General features: G+C 52.1%; 2 protein-coding genes across 2 annotated transcripts; both read left to right on the top strand.

Annotated features, from left to right (window-relative positions):
• The first annotated feature begins 2,402 nt into the window (after positions 1-2,402).
• On the top strand, positions 2,403-4,137 carry LOC100908361 (uncharacterized). The gene is made up of 3 exons (XM_018639432.1): positions 2,403-2,513; positions 3,072-3,293; positions 3,439-4,137. Exons 1-3 carry the CDS (start codon positions 2,403-2,405, stop codon positions 4,135-4,137), a joined length of 1,032 nt encoding a protein of 343 aa, XP_018494948.1.
• A 4,150-nt stretch (positions 4,138-8,287) lies between these two features.
• On the top strand, positions 8,288-16,583 carry drongo (Arf GTPase activating protein drongo). The gene is made up of 8 exons (XM_003743085.2): positions 8,288-8,454; positions 8,964-9,057; positions 12,583-12,698; positions 12,914-13,514; positions 13,659-13,734; positions 13,862-14,491; positions 14,762-14,859; positions 15,356-16,583. The coding sequence occupies exons 1-8, from the start codon at positions 8,288-8,290 to the stop codon at positions 15,416-15,418; spliced, it is 1,845 nt and encodes a 614-aa protein (XP_003743133.1). The 3' UTR covers positions 15,419-16,583.
• The last annotated feature ends 2,592 nt before the right edge of the window (positions 16,584-19,175 follow it).

The following is a 19,175-nucleotide window of genomic DNA, read 5'->3' as shown; positions in this document are numbered from 1 at the left end:
GAAGCGAAACCTACCAAATGACATTCTCCTTGGGAGGGCTGAATCTGGCGCTCGGCTCCTGGGTTCGAGTTCCAGGATTCCACAGCCAGGAAGAGCGTTGTTCAGTCGATCTCATCAAGAAACAAACGAAGGCTGTCACAAAGCAGCATCGTGAAAAATGAGCTTCGGATTCGTTTCTGGAGGTCGCACGATGCAAATGCTCTGTGAATTCGGACTCGATGGTGAGCGCTGCGCATTACTTCATGGCGCGGTATGACTCGGACGGGACGTCGGGATCACTCATCCCTTCTGTCTGAAAATGTTGAGATATGCGACGGGAAAGAGTAGTGACTGGTCGTCGAGCATCAGTAGAATAAAGTTTACCACAGATGTTGACGTATGTGCGTCGTAATAGCTCCACCGCTCGGAGCGGGCTGCAGAGCGCGGAACGCGAAGGGCAGTAGATCTGTCAAGCTCAAGCGCAAGCTTTTGAGAGACCGATATCAAGGTCGACTCCTTGTTTATTGGACTGGTCAGGGCTGAACCATGAGTTTCGAAGCGACGTGCTTAAAATCCCACACCTAGAGCTGAGGCGCGGAAGTACTGGGATCTCGATGGTGGGAATCTAGAAAATCAGGCGGTAAGGGAACGAACAAGCGGGGGGGGGATTTCTGGATGTCCCGAGCGGAGTCCAGATCTTAAATTCGGCCGCTGAAGAACTTCCTCAACACCCATCAATCAGGTCTCTCCGACTCGCCTTTGGGTTGAATAAGCGGAATACTACGATGAGGTTCCAATCGATGAATCGAAACATCCCTCCTCGAGCTTGAATTGACGATCATTACTATGGGCAGGTACCTTTGTCACGCGAAGTTATGCGACGCCATAACAAATATTATATAAGCGTTTCGATCGACAGGCGAACAAGCGAACGAGGCGGCGGTAGAGCCCGTGAGCGAGACAGTGGCAGCGTTCGGAAAAACGTCTGGTGGTGTTTTCCGCCGCAGCTGTATTCCAGCTGAAGGATTCGTCAAGGATCCCAAGGACTTCTGATCATGCGGACCCCGTGACCGGTAGACGCGCAACCACCATCGCGATCGAATGAACCACCGCAGACAACTCAACTAGCCAGTCAGCCATCGATCCAGCCAGCCATTCATTCAGGCGAGCGCCACCTTTCAGAGCTGACGAGACGCCGGCGAGCGAGCGAGTGAGCGCCGTTCATCCGTCGAGCAAGAGAGCGCATCAGATAGTGCAGTGTATATACCACATAGTGCAGCAAGGCGACTTTTTCTCGACCCGTATATCAGTCGACTAAAGCTCGTTCCGACCGGTGCCCCTCTTCTGTTTACCCCGACGACGAAGATGTTTGTGGTTTCGAAGCCGGTTCTGCGCTGACTGTTCACCGGATCAAGTGTCAAACTGGACCAACGGAAAGGCTCACTGGGCCTGGCGGGCCGAATCGACGCAGTTCCCATCGCAGGAATACCTGCGAACGCTCGCGCCGCTCCCGATTCTTCCCAGCTTGTTGTTGGAGGGTGCGGTGATCATAAAATCATTCGTGGTTAGAGGTCTTTGTGAAGCCAAAAGAAGCGTGACAGCTCGATCGGTCTCAGTCGCGATCACGAATTCCGCCGAAAATTCGCTTCCATCCCCGGGCGCCTTGTGACGGTCGACGGCTCGTGTCTACTATTTGGATAGACTCATTGAAGACCCCTCCGCTGAAATCGATGCATTCGTGAGGTAGTGGTGCGCTGGCGAGAAACCCGCGCTGAACTTCTGGAGAGGAGGCCGTGCGGCGTTGGGGTCCCGATCGGTCTCATCGAATTCGAGCCTCTGGCCATTCGGACCTCACCGGCTTTGTGACTGAAGGTTTACGTAAGTTCCCGAACTTCAGCGTCTGCTTCGAACACCGGTGAGTGAACTCGCATGTCCGTCGAAAATTCTCGTTCCTTCATGGCTGCAAAGCTCGGAAAAGTCGGAATTTCCATCTCGCTGTTTTTTTTTAACTCGGCTTCACGCTTGGAAGCTGATTTCCCCCGGAATTCCCCTATTGGCGGAGGATATGACCGTGGTGTACACTCATGTGGAATTTCTCGGAACCATCGAAACACAGAAAACTCCGAGATCCACGGAGTGTCCGTTCTACCGTGTGATTGAAGTTATCAAAGTGTTACGAAACGGACGGGATCTGTCGCATATCAGGCCTGTCGAGGCCAAACACGCGGCGTCTCGACGTAGCATTGAACCCTACAGGTTGGAACAGGTGCTTGTTAGGCTCCACAGAAAAAGAGCCAACATGATCTCGAAGCGAGTCGATTCGGATTAGGGGAACAGCTCAGCCGCGTTGCATTGCTCCGACCTGGGAATGTGAATTGATTGAATTCGCATTCAGCAGCGAATACTTGGATTTTTGCAGCACGATGAAGCTAGACATCGGGACTGATCTAAATCAATGGATGCGTAAACTCATCCATTCGAGGAAACTCAAGGGCAACCATCCCAATAGAGTGGTCAGCGACGAAAAGAAGCCGGTCAGCGAGAAGAGTCCTGAATTTGCGAGGCACGGCTCACTTGCTGAAGATGACCTTGACCATGGCCATGGCGAGAGAAAAGTAAGAATTCTAAGTCTCCGCGATTTCCATCATAAGTTTTCCGAACCTGATTGTCGGGACCACCTCAGACGATGCAGCCAGTATTTCATCTTCGCCGCGAGAAACCAGACCGCTCGTTGGAGATCGGAAGTGGCCGGCACTGGATTCAGGACCAGCGAGTCCTCCGATCCGGCCTGAACCCTCGGTCCGGAACTCCTCGATACCGAGAAGGTGCTTTCGATTTCGTTTCCCAGAACCTCGGTCGGTGGGGCTCCGCATCCGACGCACTGGCTTCCGTGTTAATATAACTTCAATGATCGAACAACGCGTAGCCACCTCCTTCTTTTCGGAGAAATACGCTCGGGTCTGATCCATCTTTTCATTCAGCTCAAGCTCAGCCCCGTCATAGAGAAAAATCCCGGTCTGCGCTCGCGTACATCTCCGCATCGTACGGGTTACGAGGACAGTGATTCTTAGACTCGAATTGGTGTTTTTCAGACTCTCCGTGCCCATTCGGCTCTTTCGCAGGACCACGAAGTACTCAACGACGTAACACCGTCAAGCCTCCGACTAGTGATCCACTCGACTCTCAAAGCTCAGAGCGCTGAACCGACTCAGGTTCTGGTGATCCGCGGCGAACACAATAGCTTCGAAAAAAAGCCGCTGTCGGCCCACAAAGTGAAGTCGCTGGAAAAAGCTTGCCCCTCGCTAAGACAACTGGTAAGGCGGCTGGTAGTTGAGGTGAAAACGAGCCATCGATAAGAGCTTTGTCCAGATATCAACAGCAGTGAGCGAGGACCAGCGGAACATCACGAGTCTGTGGGAAGTCTTGGAACGGTCTCGTGAGAATTGTTCTCTTTCGCAGGCGATCGAAGATATTAACATGAGCACCAATCAACGGAGAAAGCGGATTAGTTTGGCTCATTTTCCCACAACTTTATGCTTGCTCTCGATTCGAGACTCGATCATCGAAGTTGGAACGTTCCTCAAGTCGTCGCATGACTTCTACAATATCAGAGTCCTTGATCTCGGGAGAAGTCTCGACGTTCGAAAAACCGATGCTGCGTGGCCACCCATGGCCAACGTCGAAGAGCTCTACCTCGATGGAACACAGGGTTTCGGAAGCGCTGACTTCTTGCAAACGATACTAGTCAATTGTCCTCTGCTCAAGGTCCTGGATCTGGAAGGGAGCGATATTGGTCCCGAGTCGCTGGAGCTCGTGGCGAGACTGGCCCCCCAAGTTGAGACACTCTACCTCGGCTTCACGGGGATCCAGGACATTAATTTCATCCACATGGAGCGCCAAAAGATGAATCTGCGATGTCTCCTGACGTTGTGTCTGGCCGACACGCAGGTCAGCAACTGCGGTCTGGAGTCCCTACGAAAAGTGGCGCCGAACTTGCGTAATGTGACCGTAAACGGTTTCACCGTGACGCACACCGAGAACCCGGAGGATGTCTTTCTACCCTTGCGTATCCGCCGCACTTGCAACGTGCATATCGGAGCGGTTTTCCGGAATCACGGTTGTGGCCACTTCAAAGAAGCGCATCGCCTGCAGTCTTGATCCAGGACACTACGTAGCTCACATCATTGATCGCCTTAGGAACAAACTCTAGCCAAATCATGCCTCCATTTATGTATGTTAATACGATGACCGATGACCATTGAGCATTACTCACAGATGTCATGGGAGTTATCGATTCCCGAGTTGCTATAGGACAGAACCATCGATATCTACGACAGAAGAATCGTGTGAATTGTCTCTATCGATGCGGTACACATCATGTCTCTTCTTTGATCGATATTTCGAGAGGGCGCCCCTGCGCGGAGCGTTCTCTTCCCCCGGAACCGACGCCGACGCTCGGCGGAATACGTTGGGAGCAGATCTACGACAGTCGCTGCGCGGGACGGCGCAAGACGTGTCCTGCTTGGGACGATCGGTCGTTTTCGGGAAGCCCCTACTGCATCATACCGAAGTATCGAGGTGAATCCGCGAAAGCGAGCATCGCCCGTCGCGGCAGCTAAGACCGTCCAAGCGCGGCGTCGGACCTTGACCGCGACAGACGTCGAAATCAGGGAGCTCTCTAGCTTTCCAGAGCATAATTTGGAAATTCCCCATCGAGACCCTCGAGAGTGTCCGCAGCAGGCACAATCACATAACAAACATGGCCAAGTCAGCTTCCCAAAAACTAGGTCCTCCCAAAAACTCTTCAGAGCCAAACGTTTTTTTCTCCCTCTCACCTTCTTTTGCTCTATATAACCCAAATCCGTCCCTATCTCGAGTACCGCTCGCATATCTGGGGTGAAGCCGCTCATTCATCCCTCTCTATCCTAGACTCTATTCAAAAAACGTGTTATCCGTCTCATCGGTGATTCAGCCATATCCTCTTCTTTTGAATCTTCATCTTCACGTCGTAACGTTACCGACCTCTGCCCATTTTATCGGTACTTCCATGGAGAATGCTCAGATGAAATCTCTTCCCTCGTTCCCCCTATTTTGGCCCCCGCCCGTGTAACTAGAAAGAGTACCAAGCAGCATCCCTACTCCGTCATCCCTACTTCCCTCCAACCGTACTGCTCAATTCACCTCCACATTTTTCTCCCTCACATCCCGTCCATGGAATGCCCTTCCCCTATATCGGAATTCGGATCGTATGATCCGAAACTCTTCAAATCCCCTCAGTCCCTTCATCTCCCCTCAGGTAAAAAGCCATAGGTTTTTTTAGTGGGTATTACTTACATGAGCCCCACACTCCAGTTGAATTTCCCACTCCTCTGGGTAGTGCGTCAATGCATTTTTTCCTATGGCTCTTTTACCTTCTCCTTCTACCGTCCCCTCAGTCCCCCTTCCCTTTTTTACACTCGCAGTTCCTTTTGAGAATCATAGGGTCACCCCTTCGCGAGCTGTTCCACCTAAAAAAAAGGCCGTATGTGGCAGGCTGTATGTGTAAGTTGTGCGGAGTAGGATTGGAGCTCTGGAAGGAACTTTCGTCGAAGCTCCCTCAGTAATTTCCTCGCGAGGTGCCTTGTAGAGCCGTGACGGACAAGAATGGGTGACTTCCTTTCGCTCAGGCCGGAACAATGGTAGACCTCGGAATCGAGTGACTTCCAAGACGGATGCGGGAGCTTCGGAAGAAGAAGATTCGACCGATTCTCCAGGCTTGACCCTCCTCCGGAGTCGACCGGGGAAACGTCGGATCCGTCCCTCCTGAGTTTCAGGGGCGACGAGGTTCCGGGGACCAACAGCAAGATCGGTTTCAGAGTCGCGATGATCCTCGTATTGGCTTATAGCCTTATCGCTCCAGCATTCTGGTGGGTAATCCTCAACGGATATAGCTCTCCGAATTGGGCGCTCATCCCGTGAATTCCTGCAGTAGTAGGTAATATGCTGGGAATCCGGAAGATAATTCCTGCTGGAAATCCCTACCGGGAATCCTGGCCGACAATCCTCTCTGGAAATTTTTGCCAAGGGCCCAAATATGCCGTATACGGCTCAGAAAACTCACGCGTCTCCAGAATCGTAATGGACGACTTTACCGTAATCGATCATCAGGCCGGAACGTTAATCGAGTCATTCTCGAAGTATCAATAGGAAATCTGGCGCCCCTGGAATATCGTCTCCATGCAGATCCACAGGGCGCCCTTCACGGCAGAGAAGCGCTCAGGAGTTGGGAGGGTTCATCGTGATGCCTCATAGCGCACGATCCCATCCTCTTGGCTCAGAGTTTTGAAGAAATGCTGGACATCTGCGTCGACGTTTGCAGTCGGACATTGATCGACCGCCTTTCAATGGGTTCGATTCTCCTGGAGGCAGCACGGTTTCGGAACGACATCAGCTTCCTCACGGAGCCGAGCAGCGAGTACGAAGCATTCCTGTTGAAACTCCCCACGGCGCTGTCGTCGAGCTTCGTCAAAGAGCCTAAGCATAAGGTCGTATTGTGACCACCGGTCAGCCGAGACATTCAAGCGCGCGCTGACACGCTCTCGACGACCTGCAAAGAGTCAGAGGGGAGTTCCGAAACCTCGAAAGACTCGGTAAGATCAGGAAGTCATGCAGCCCTCGGTCAGGTCCATTCCACGTAGTCCAAGAGGCGGATGGCACTAGCTACGAGACCTTGGTGGGGATTCCCGTCGGGCCAACGATATGACAGTTCCCGACAGATACCCACTCCCTCTCATCCATGGATCCGCCGCAAATCTCCACGGCTGCACTGTCTTCCCAAGGATCGATGTGGTTAAGGGCTATCACCAGATTCCAATGGCGCCGGACTCCCGAGGAATATTCCGGAGACGGCCATCACCACACCTTCGGGATCTGGGAATAAAACAGGGATGCCCTGTGGTAGGCTCTCCACTACACTACTTTCGGATGAATCCATGCCGTCGATGACTCTCTTGTATCCAGAGTTCACCCATCGGCTGAACTCGGCCACCAGCTCAGTCACAGGCTTCGGGGGAATGGACTTCGGGGACCTTTCCCCGAATGGAGCACGTGCGAATCGACCTCGAGCTTCCCTCGTCGCGTGTTGCCTCTGCGACAGCGGAACCAAGGATCAGATACGGAACGATGGTTTCGGATGAGCAAGAGCCATCATCCTCGTGCACGGCCCATCGAGACCAGGAGACGAGATGCTTTCGATGAAACTCTGAGCTCTAGGCGGGCACTCGCTGAACTTATATTTATAGAATTCCTAAGCATCATTTGCTCTCCCCGTCCACGTCTACAACAATGGAGATAGCTCATTGGCTAGAAGCAAAGAACTCGGAGTCCACGCGAGTTCCGAGGAATTAACTTTATGCATGAGATCGAGGAAGAGCCCAGTTCGCGAACGGTACAGACTCGTTGTGGCGATGCTTCCCCGCAAAATCCCTCCTGAAGCCATCATAAGCTCGTTAGCCTTGCCGTTGTATTCAAAAACGCTAGAAAAGTCGTGAGCCTAATCCACCAGCATTATTTCGAACTGAATGTCGAGCGCAGCTCAGCTGATCGCTCGTCTTTCCGAAAGAATCCAAGGTCAAACTTCTCTCAAGGCGTCGAGTCGACGCCTTCGTTCACGGTCGTCAACAGATAGGACACCAATCCTTCAATCATAATCGCTGGATTGGGCATGACGTCTGGTTCGCTCTTGAGACGCCCGATCGGTTTTACGTAACCATAGCGAGAAGAATCATAGGTCCGCCAGCGAGCAGAGCGACTAAGCCGACAGGCATCTGACCGAGTATACTGCTTGTGCCAGGAGGAGTGTGGAGCAATCTCGTGGGAGGAGTCGCGGGAGGGTCGTCGGTCATTATACGTGATCCAAGTTCGGAGCTTCATTTCGTTTCGTCGTTCGTTCTTTCGTTTGCTCGTCTCTCCACAGCAAGGGAGACGGCTGGTCGATTGCAATCAGTCGATGACAGCATCGTAAGAGGAGTTACCGGCAGCTCACTCAGGGTCCAGAGCCGGGTAGACGGGCGGATGATCGAGTATGGATCGGTCAAGCAAAATACCCCGAGTCCGTCGACGGCGTTACGTCCTTGTCTGTCGGCGCTCGTTCCTGTAGTGCCCGCGATAGTTTCCATCGGAGTCCGGGCCACCCGACCACCGTCATCGGTCGCAGCGCTCGCTCGGTCCGAAGTTCGAGAACGAACCGGTCAAGAGAAGCTTCTCTCCACTTTTCGGAAGGCCGTAGCAGTCAGCTAGTCAGTCGCATCGCTGCATCATTCAAACAAAGATGGCCGCTCGCAGCAAGAGGTCCGCTGACGAGCGGAGATTGGCAATTTTACGAGAAATTGCAAATGAAGGAGCTAACAGAAACTGTTTGGAGTGTCATCAGCGAGGTCCCACCTATGTCGACATGACTATAGGCTCGTTCGTTTGCACCAAATGTTGTGGATTGCTGTGAGTTCGAGTTTTCGGAATCCCCATAGTGCGACCCGGACTGTCTCTGGCGACAGTGTCTGTGCTTCTCTCAGAGCGGAGTTCCGTGCAGTTCCGCCACGGCCGCCGCATACCTGATGACAAGTTCTAATTCATATCTTTCGGATGTGTTGGTGCCCCCCAGCGCCGCTGTGTCTCCGTAACCTCGAGCAGCCCCGTGTTTGCGAGTTGTCCCTGATCGTAGAGGGCTCCGGGTGCGAGTCCGCCTGTCTTCGTTCGAATGTTTGACACCACGAAGTGACTCGCTTGACGCCGGCCCGAATTTGATTTCGAACCGGTGCTTGAGGTTGTCGACAATGAGATCGATGATCTGCTCGCCCGCGACCGACATGATTGTCCTAGAGCTTCACGTATTGGAGATATCCACGTAGCTTGTGCTCCTACCCCAATTCCCATTCGCAGAAGCTCTCGTTCAGACACGACGAGGAACTCCGACCGAAGCTTAGTGATTTGATTTCTTTGATTCACAGACGAGGTCTGAACCCTCCACACCGGACCAAGTCGATCACGATGACGAGTTTCACGGACGAAGAAATCGATTTCATCAGAAATCGTGGCAACGAGGTGAGTATCCCGGTGATTGTATCATACGATTGCTTTTGCTGCATCTCCCGCGGCCCGATATAATCCCCTCGCTGACGTTATTTCTGCGGGACTCTGCCTCTCGCGTGAAATTTCGGCAAGTGTCCTGGATATAACCGACAGGGGGTCTTCAAATGAACGGCATCGTCAACAGATGGCGGCCTTTGCCGCGAGCACCTGCCCGCGGAACGCGCATTCTCGACACTCGATGGCCCCACGAATCGGTCTATTGCTATTCGTTCTGCCTAATGGGGGGCGAGATTAGGCAAGACACTCCGAGAGATTGCCACCGTCATTGGACCATCGCACTAGAGCCGTGGAGACCCTCGTGACGCGCTCTTTCTGATGATTGATTCCAAGTTCCTAATTTTTTTTCCAAAGCGCTGATTGTCGTCTACCCGAATCCGGCTGCATTAGGTCACGAGGCTTATCTGTACCCGAATGGAGCCGTAATCCCTACTAGTTCGGCTTCTCTGAAATTGTACAGATGAGTGCGCCGAACTATTCTGGGAATTGTGACGTTAGCTTCCGATCGCCCTTCCGCGCGTTTCCATACCCACCGATAGCTGTCGATTCTTAGACGTATCCGGGTGGAAGTGCTCGTTTCCGTCGTCGCCCGGTCGTTCTAGATGTTTCGCTCCTCGCTCAGTTCCTCAGCGAAGAAAGTCTCGATTAAATCCGACGGGCGTTGATCGGAAGATAGGCGACCGATTAGAGAGATTCACAATTGCCAGATTTGGTCCGACCGACCGTAACGATACCGTCGTGATTCAATTGTGGGCTATTTAAGGACGGCAGAGAGCCAAGCTCGTGTTTCCGATCAGTTTCGCGATGGATTTCCTCCGAGCCTTTCCTTTTCGGTGATTACGTCATCGAAAGCATTCAGATTCAAATCCATCGAGTTTATCGGGTGGCGTTGAATCAACGGGAGGATTACGATCCGGGACACACAGAGCGGCAGGGCAGACTCTCACAATCCCTAGAAGAACCTTGATCCGCAGAATCCGAATACCGATTTTCGATTATTACCTCATGCGAGACGCTTGCCTCAGACGTGACTTCGGCTATTCAAGCATCGAGACTCCTCGCACACCTGCACCTTTTTCGGGAATATTTTCGAGAGAATCATCTTCATCGGCGGTCTCCTCTAGCGTGTTGACTCCTCTGCGCATGGCCGGGAAAACTACCTTCTGGAGCAGGGCACGGAATATTCTTTCGCTCGAACGACTTTTCCAACCCCTCTTCCCCTCTTCGAAAGATGTCCGTGCACCTGAGGTCATCTCATCCTCTTCTACTCTTTGGTTCCGGGGATGTCTGTTTTAGGTTTCTTCACGATTCAGTGGAGTCGATCTCCAGTTCGTCGCCCCTGGCATTTGAGTCGAGGAACCCCTCTCAGTGGGCCCATTGTCTCGGTCGCTGTCTTAATCTTTACGTAAACACCAACGTCATCCGGAGAGAAACTTGTCGAGGCCGAATTCGCTTTGAGGAGGCCTCCGGGCTAGTCAAGGCCGCAGTTCTAGAATCCAAGGCAAACTCCCAAGGTTAAGGTTACATCGATTCGAAAGCAAGGTTGAATTTTGACAGTCAAGGTTTCACCGCTGTGAGCGAAAGAGAAAAATATTGCCGTTCTAGCACAGATATGTGTCGCACAGAGAAGCGCTCTCCGCAATGAATGATATTCGCTTAGAAGAGCAGTATCTCAAACGCGCTCCAAGAGAAGGGAAACGAGTGATTTTGTCAAGAGGGAACTCCAAATTGCCATTCTCCCCAAGACGGAGCAGGAATGCTCCAACGGAGGATTTTCCAACAGCTCTGAACCATACAAGGATCGGTCGCTCGAAGTAATTTTCGTGGGGTTGGTGACGTCCGAGGGTAAGGATGGATGTCTCAAGGCTGACATCGACAGCCTATCTGTTGAGTTCAGGTGAGGCCGTCCTCTTCGAAAGACGAACTCTCCTCCCTCCGAAAAAAATGCGGGCCCAAATATTCTTCGGCGTTAAGGCTCATCGAAGCTCCATCGTGGAGCGCCGATATGTCAGATCTGTCCACCGCGCACCTCTCGTCCAATTCTGAGATCTCTACGCGCTACCGTCGATGACACCCTGACCACTCTGCCGAACGACCCCGGCTCCACCCTGCGTTTTCAACCACTATCCACAGAGAGTAATTTGATCTATAGAGGCTCTGCTCGTCGAAAACTGCCAAAATGTGCGATGACGAAAGCTGACTGCTCCCTTTTGAGCACTGACATGAGCTCTGGAGTTGAGAAATGCGCCCATTCCTCTACAGAATAATACGAGCTCCGTTCGGTATAAGCGGCGTATACAGGCTTATTATGTACCCGTATACATACATCCGCACGGCTTGATGCGGTTTGAGCCCCCGACAGCTCGCGGAGGAGCACCCGATTCGATGCAGCGCCGCTCTCCACTCATCAGATCGATGAGGCATACGTATGCGGAGAGCATTCGCCTTCTATTTCTGACTCAGAGCGGAAACATTCGCTCGTACCGTTCCTGATCTAACTATCCATGTGGGCCTTGAGAGGGTTCGAGGACATGCCTTTGAATGTCCATCTGACGTTGGGCACGCTCCGTGACGAACAGCTCATTCGCTCAGTTGATTCTAGGAAGGCTTGGGACGTCGCGGCCGTCTCGACGCGCATCTCTTCGGTTCCGTACGTCGGATTTTCAACCTAGCTGCTTGGCATTGGTTGCTTCAGTGGCGTGACTCGAAAACGATTGATATCCCCCAATGTCTAAGGATGGACTCATTCGAAACATTCCGGGCCGTCGAGGGAAGAAACAATGTAGAGCCCCATTATGCATGAATGCGGAGTATCTCTCTGGGAGATTCTCGTTCACGTCAGGGAATGTCTCGGCCCCTCCGTGGTTCGTCTATCATTTTATTTGCGATCATTCTGTGCAAGCTGTGGCAAGAGTCTGCTGTACTGCTCCGTCGCTCGGAGACTCTATGCCGAGACTACATGTCTAGCCTTATTACAACGCGAGAAGCCCTTTGAGGGGAGCTTTGTCTCAAAAGACCAAATCCCATCGCATGAAGCCGGCGGACGGTCCTAATTTCTCATCAATATCTGAGGAGATCACTTTCGTCCGGGAGAAGGAAGTGCTTTCTAGTTCTAGAGTTTCTGCGAACATCCGGGGGACTGGGCTGGGGAAAAAGGAGTGGGCGACTGTAGGAAACGAAAACTCTGGAAGCCAAATATTGAGCTCGCGGTTTCTCTTCACGGACGGAAAATAATATTTACCGTCTGCGGGTTCGAAGTGCGTTGCCCAGCCCTTTCGGGGTCCCGATCAAAGATTCTTTGGGGGCGCATCAACTCGTGGCCCGTCGTTACGATGCGTCGCGAAGGTCCATTGATAGATCAGCGGCTCTTTTGAGTCACCCGACCACATGCCTTTTTTTGATGACGAATGAGCCCGCTCCTTACAACGACCGGCAAATCGTCTCTCAAGCCGACATTTAACCCGTACGTTCCGTCCTCAGTTCAATCGGTACGTTTACCTCGGGACATATGACGAGAGATCTAATTTGGAAAAGGAGAGCCTGAGAGAAGACCACAAGATTCGTGAATTTCTGGTGCAGAAATACGAACGTAAGAGGTGAGTACAAAGGAACGAACGGACCGAGTGTAGATTTTATCAATTCATCCTACCTCCTGTTTTGACTCTGTGAGCTTTGCTGGGAAACCATTAGGGAGCTCGTTTCCCCACTCGATCGGATGGCGACCGTTGGGGAATCAGAGACTCTCGCTTAGGCTCGAGGTGTAAGACATGATATTTCGTTTGTAAAGGCCTCGTCATGTTTCTCCTTCTAGATGGTTCGTAGACCCAGAGATCGCTCAACATAAAATGCAGCTGGACAGACGGCAGAAAGCTGCCGCCGAACAAGGCGTCAGTTTGACAGGAGGCTCCGTATCGATGCCCTCGAAACCACCCGCAACCTTCGCAACACGTTCACAGCCTGTGACTCCCGCAGGTGGAGAGCTCTGGTCGCCTCTCCCGAGCCACAGTGCAACGAGCACTTCATTCGCAGCGGATATGTTTGGCTTTTCCAGAGATCCCGCACCTATGGCCGTCGTGGGCCAACCGAAAAGTTCGACATCGTCTGTGCCTTCAAGGGACATTTTCGACCCCTTCCAATCGGCTTCGAGTCAAGCTCTGACGACAGCGATTTCGGCGCCACCGAAAGTGCAAGCGAAAGCGACTGCAAACGATTTCGCGGATTTCGAATCGGCATTCGGAGGACCAGCACCCGAAATTCCGCCTCCGGCGGTCCACAGTCAAGCCCTTCCGACAATGTTGCCAATGCGACCGACGACGGAAGCGGTTGTGACGAAAGACGAGCCCAAGACTCAAGTTCCTCAGGCGGACCGATACGCAGCACTCGCGGAATTGGACGAAATGTTTAGCGGACAGGTGAGGGAACTTGGCAATATGTACAGGAGCCGCTCGACGAATCGATAAGGCATCTTGAAGGCTTTCGTCAGGGGAGAGGATCGGTTGGAGGTCAGACGAAGCTCTCGATCGCGTTTGGAGTCTGATCTTTGATTTCGATTTCAGAAAACCGATACCTCCACAAACTTCGCTGATTCTGCGAAAGCGAGCGATCCATGGAATAATCAGCAAACGAGCGCGGGTGAGTTCTGCGATTACAAATAATCTCGCCGGGAAAAGTTTGACAAGGCGTGGGGCTTCGCTAATGGGAGCGCGTCGGTAGACCGCCTCGCTTTGAAACGCAGGTGAAAGATGATTTCGTTTTCCAGTTGTGCCCCCTTCGAATCCCTTTTCCCCCTCTGGACCGCTCCCGTCCTCGACGACATCGACGACAAACCCCTGGGGATCGCCAGCTGCGTCACAATCGAGCACCGCTGCAACGACGTCTCCGAACCCGTTCGCCATGGCCAACAAAAGTTGGGGTGGAACCTCCCCGGTGCTTAAGGATCGCATCACTCCGACCGGGGCCGTGATGGGTGTCACTTCGGGACTGGCTGGTATGCAGCTTAACGGCCAAATGACTCCCTCGAACGGTGGTTGGTCGAACGGAAGTCTCCCTATCGGATCGAATACTTTCCTTCAAAATACTCCTCGACAAGTTCAAAACGCCTTCCCGGTCTCGTGGGGAGCTCAGCCTTTCGTCCAAAACGGGTTGAAGCAACAGCAGCCGCAACCGGACAACTGGGCTGTTTTCGGCCAGCATCAGCAACCTCAGTGGCCTAACGGGTCAGCGACGACGCCATCAACGACAACGAATAATTGTTGGGCTGGAACGAACGGGGCCAATAGTACCAATTTCGCTGAGGTTTGGCCTCAACAGATTCCGAATAGCGCCTCCTCGCCCTCGATTGCCGCGCGTAGTACCAGTCCTACGGCAAACCCGACGCAACCAAACAAAGGTAGGCGGCCGGCCGCGATCGCCCCCCCCCCCCGGAATGTTCGAGGGTCTGGGGGAAATTTGGGAAGTCGGGATTAAGATGGGCAGCCCGACGTGAAGATATCAAAGCCCCCTTACGTGCCTTGTCACCCTAAGGAACGCCATTAGCCCGAAAAAATTCCACAGTGTCCTGACAGTGTGGAATTTTTCGCTCATCCTTTTATTTACTTTATTATAGAAGCCATTAGTTTCCTTAGATTTCATTAGATGAACGGAATTTCGGTTCTTGCAGTCCTACCACAATCTCTTTCGCTGCATTCCCCATTTGCTACATCAAACGGATCTAGTGGAATCTCTAACGGCTCAAGATACGTGAATCCGTTTGCTGCGGTAAGTAGATCGGAAAGCCACGAAAATTCGCCTTCAGACTACCATCGCGTACGATGACTTCTACATCGATCTGTGTCTCCCGTAAAATGGCACATGCCCACTGTGCCATAGGCATAAGTTGAAAATCCCGAATAGAGACCTCTCGACCCACTCGAGTGCTAAGCGATTCGAAACGGAATGTCGCGCATGATTTTTGGACGATGTCTTGACAAAGCGCATGTGCGTTTTGATAGAGCTGAATGTTGCTCTAATAGCCTGGCTGATAGGATGGAATATGCCAACTAAGCTGCGAGAAATATCAACGAGAATGAGTGCGAAGCTGAAATATGTGAGATCGAACGCGGAAATGGGCACAAAGCTAAGCGGTGGCTCGTCCGAGCATGCTCGGAGGCATGAAGTTCCCTCCTCGCTCTCGCATCAGAATCTAGGTGTGCTATCAGCTATCAGCCACGGCTACGAACCCTAATCTATTTCTTCTGTTTCCGATCTCTTACAGAATGGTGCCAGTGGGGTTTCAACCGCCGCCCGAGTCTGTTCAACAAGTAATCCCTTCCTGTGAGGGGCGAGATTCGACGAAAAATCGCTCTCTCTTGCGCAGCCATCTTCAATTATCTTTGTCCGAGACTAGGTTTCTGAGGTCAGCAGTATGATCGCCCTTCTTTCCTTCCTGCAGTCCAATCCCCATTTTGTTTACTCTATTGTTTGTTCTCACTCCGATATGACGTCTCTGTCTCTAGGGGGTTATTGTCTTACAAGTGCCAGCCATACTCCCCTCACATTGTCACAGAGTAGTCAGCGATTTTGTTGATTATCATTTAGGGAACCCTCTCGTCTCCCTTCTGCCACCGACTGCGCTGTATCTAATGAACAGATCTGGGATCCGCGATCCGTAATAAGGCTTCTGAGCGATGTTGATGTCGTCATCGGCCTTCCCGTCGGAAACTTGCGGACGGACTTCCGCGAGAACTTGAACTTTTGGATGAGCTGATTCGAACGGATCATTGGAGATGGCGATCGTCGACGACGAGGCTGACGACCTCTTCTACGAACATTCGAGAAATTCATTCTTAGTGAATTCCCTCTCATTTTCCGACTTCTTATTCCGCTGTTCATGTGCGACACAATCATAGCGACAGCAACGCGGCCTCTTAGTAGCGCCAACATTGTGTACAGTTCACATTTTTCGTATTGTGTTATGTATTTAAGAATCGGACGAATCGAGTGAGAGAAGTAAAGGCAAACTTAGACTTCGTATCACAAAGGCCACAAGAAACTCACGAAGATCACACGAGGGAATCCAGGGAGCAGAACAACGATTTCAATCTGCTTCCGCAGTAGTCCGCGAAACCATCTCCTCGAGAATGATCGATGCCCCGAGTGACGCAGCGAGCGTCGTTCAACGAAACATCGAATCGATATCAACCGAAACTTGAGATCGTGAAGAGTATGATGAATATATTTTGAATCGCTCCGAACACAATGGGAGAAGAGAGAAACAAGCCTGTCCGATCAGGCTCTGAACTCTATGGATCGGAGAACGTCAGGACAACGTTTTCATCAACGTTTTCCGAACAGAGCTAATGAATTGATTGAATGAGAAAGCGAATCGATCGCGAATGCCACAAGCCTAGGAAGGTACAGATTATAAATTAACTACAATCGTGATTACAGAGGAACCAACTTAATAAAGAGAAGCCGCAACTCGCTGGAAATGCTCCAGCGAGGAAATTCAGAGCAGAGTTCTTTTTATATTCCATCTCTGAGATTATTCAAGACCTGACGTGCCTCCCGTCAAGGCGAACAATCACCCAAGAACACTGGTTTTCGAGCAGTACAGATCGAAGATGCACACTTTTTCAGTGGAGGCAGGAATGTGAGGAATACATGATCCTGCGAGAGAGTTCGGGGTAATACAGCTCGATCCATTCAGAAAGTTGAGTGCACTCCGAAGAAGGAATCCGAGAAGCGATGGGCGTCGGAAAATAGCCTGAGCTTGAAATCAGCATTCATCTCGATTGTCGTCGTGGGGGAGTCAGGATCCTGCTCTAATGCTCCACCGACGGGCGAGCGAGCCCACCGGTTGAACTTCTGGATCGATCCATTAGTATCTCCAAAGAGAAGATACCTAATCACAAGCATACATGTGCCACGGATATTCAGCTGCTCGGGAGAGGTAGTCCCTTGATCAGTCACAGAGCGCCCATGTGAGACGTATTCCTGTCGATGAAGTCACTTAACTTGTCCCTCCGGATGGGAGCGATCCATTCAAGTCTTCCACTCGATATTCGAGTTCATCCCTATCAATTACTACCTATCGGTTCTGCTGATAATCTGGAAGCTACGATCGAAAGAAAGTCCTCCCCATCGAGGAGACACTTGCGCGATGTGTTCTGCGTCGAAGGTACGCAATCGTTGCCAACCCGCTCTTGATACTTCGGACAGTACCGCGAGAAAATCTCCGCAGAGGGAACCGCGCATCCTCCGTATTCCGAGAATCGATCTCCCTTCGAGTTCGCTGCCCATTGCGGATTTATTAGCGAGCCTGCGCATTACGCTGCCCGCTGGAAACGTGGATCTTTCCCTAGCCAATCACACATTCACCGGAGACGGCAAGGAGGAGGAATCCCCGGTGCGAGACGTACCACAGCCGGTCCCGGCCGCGAACCACATTACCTACTACGAAAACGATACTACCGACAGCGCCACGGAGAGTTTTCAGGGGTGTGGTGGTGCAGCAGCAGCTGATTTGGGTCGCGCTTGATGATGGCATCTCATGCGCTATAAGCTAAGAGTTCCATCTGTTCCGTATGATCTCTCCCAGTCTTGGTATTCTGCGATCGCGTCCGATCTCTGATGCGTAGCATTACGGATGACGGCTGGCAAAATGTCGCGCGTTGAGGACGATCCCTTTAGTCTCTATGTTAGGAAAGATCTATGAATGAACGCATTCGAACTACGTGCGAGCAGAGGCGGCTGACGGAATGGGAACGGGTGAGACACCCTTACACGGATTACGTCATATTCAGCCGACCTCACAGACGTCGAGGGTTTGTGCCATGATGAAATGAGAGTTCGATATTGCTCGCGGAAATCTTAATCTCCGAACGATCCGCTGCCGTCTCTCTCAGCTCGCAGGAAGACCGGAGAGCTCCAAGTGCTCGGAGGATCTCCCTGCCACGAGATTATTACGGAAATGGCATTCGGACGGAAGGCTCTCGGTGCACATTGTCTAAGGGGGTTGGGAACAAATTGTGATGACGCGGCAGACTGGGGCAGACCAACGACTGGCCGGAATCATAATCGATCACAGGGCGATATGGAGCCCGGTATAGGAGATCACAACGACGCCTGTGGTTGTTTGCCTCGAACGTATTTACATATCGCGCTTCAGAAAAAGAACGCCCTCCAGGATCAACTGACTGAGAGCATTCTTGGGTTAGTCACCATAATATCCAAAGTCGCTTGGTTATTTGCGAATCTATACCTCCTGTACACTCCGCATCGATATTCCCGCTGATCCTCAGGACCAGGATCTGCCGTCTTGAGGTTTCGGCTCCTGGAGCGGACGAACGGGAGGAGGAACTCTCCCCGACCAGCCCGTGTTATTTTGTATTCGTTCTGCAAGTTTTGCTACTGCGCTCGCTATGATGCTCCATCTTCCGCTCCCGAAACGCCAGAGAAACTCGGAGGGACTCGAGGCTCGTGCAAGAGAATGCGTTCGCCGATTGGCTTCGAAGTCGGCAACCAATACGCGACTTAGTTGGAGTCGAGTCGCGGGACAAGCTCTTCGAAAAAACACTCTTGCCTCCCTCACGAGTGATCAGCTTCCAGCCCAAGAATGTGGGATGAGGTCTCCTATTGCAATTCGCAACTCCCCCTCCCAGGAATGGAAGCCCTCCCCATGGTCCGTCCCGTGACCCCCCGTACTTTTTTTAATCCCTTCTCTGACTCATTCTGTCTGGATCAGCCGAGCTCGCCGCTCACGGTTTCGGGAACGATTCACAGATACGGACACAGAAGACGGATCTTTCCTTGAGAAGATTGGAAGGCTGAGGAAGACGGCTCGAGGAAATCTTGGAGATCCTTCAGTCCTTTGCGGTACCCATCCTATCTAACGGACGGTGCTTGAATCTTTCCTTTGTCGGATACAGACAGACTCGGCTGGGAAGAGGCGAAATTCCGTTCAACACAATTCTGGGAGCGGAGCGGGAACAAAAGAGCGGGGATTACGCCGAACTTGAACGACTGCGCGAGTCAGCGATGGAAGTTCCTTTGCACTCGCTGTCCCACCCGCTCAGCCACTGGAGCAGCTGCTC

Source organism: Galendromus occidentalis, unplaced genomic scaffold (genome assembly GCF_000255335.2).
Source record: "Galendromus occidentalis unplaced genomic scaffold, Mocc_1.1 scf7180000077438, whole genome shotgun sequence".
In the NCBI taxonomy this organism is placed as follows: domain Eukaryota; kingdom Metazoa; phylum Arthropoda; class Arachnida; order Mesostigmata; family Phytoseiidae; genus Galendromus; species Galendromus occidentalis.
The sequence above is the reverse complement of the archived record's forward strand: the minus strand, read 5'-3'. Positions and strand labels throughout refer to the sequence as shown.

What these genes read in the sequence shown, in the direction of transcription:
- LOC100908361 (XM_018639432.1), top strand. Translation starts at nt 2,403, where the DNA reads ATGAAGCTAGACATCGGGACTGATCTAAATCAATGGATGCGTAAACTC. An exon ending in TCAGCGACGAAAAGAAGCCG is followed by an intron (nt 2,514 to 3,071) that starts GTCAGCGAGAAG and finishes GGTGTTTTTCAG; the next exon opens with ACTCTCCGTGCCCATTCGGC. An exon ending in GCCCCTCGCTAAGACAACTG is followed by an intron (nt 3,294 to 3,438) that starts GTAAGGCGGCTG and finishes TCTCTTTCGCAG; the next exon opens with GCGATCGAAGATATTAACAT.
- drongo (XM_003743085.2), top strand. Translation starts at nt 8,288, where the DNA reads ATGGCCGCTCGCAGCAAGAGGTCCGCTGACGAGCGGAGATTGGCAATT. An exon ending in TCAGAAATCGTGGCAACGAG is followed by an intron (nt 9,058 to 12,582) that starts GTGAGTATCCCG and finishes TTCCGTCCTCAG; the next exon opens with TTCAATCGGTACGTTTACCT. An exon ending in CAGAAATACGAACGTAAGAG is followed by an intron (nt 12,699 to 12,913) that starts GTGAGTACAAAG and finishes TTCTCCTTCTAG; the next exon opens with ATGGTTCGTAGACCCAGAGA.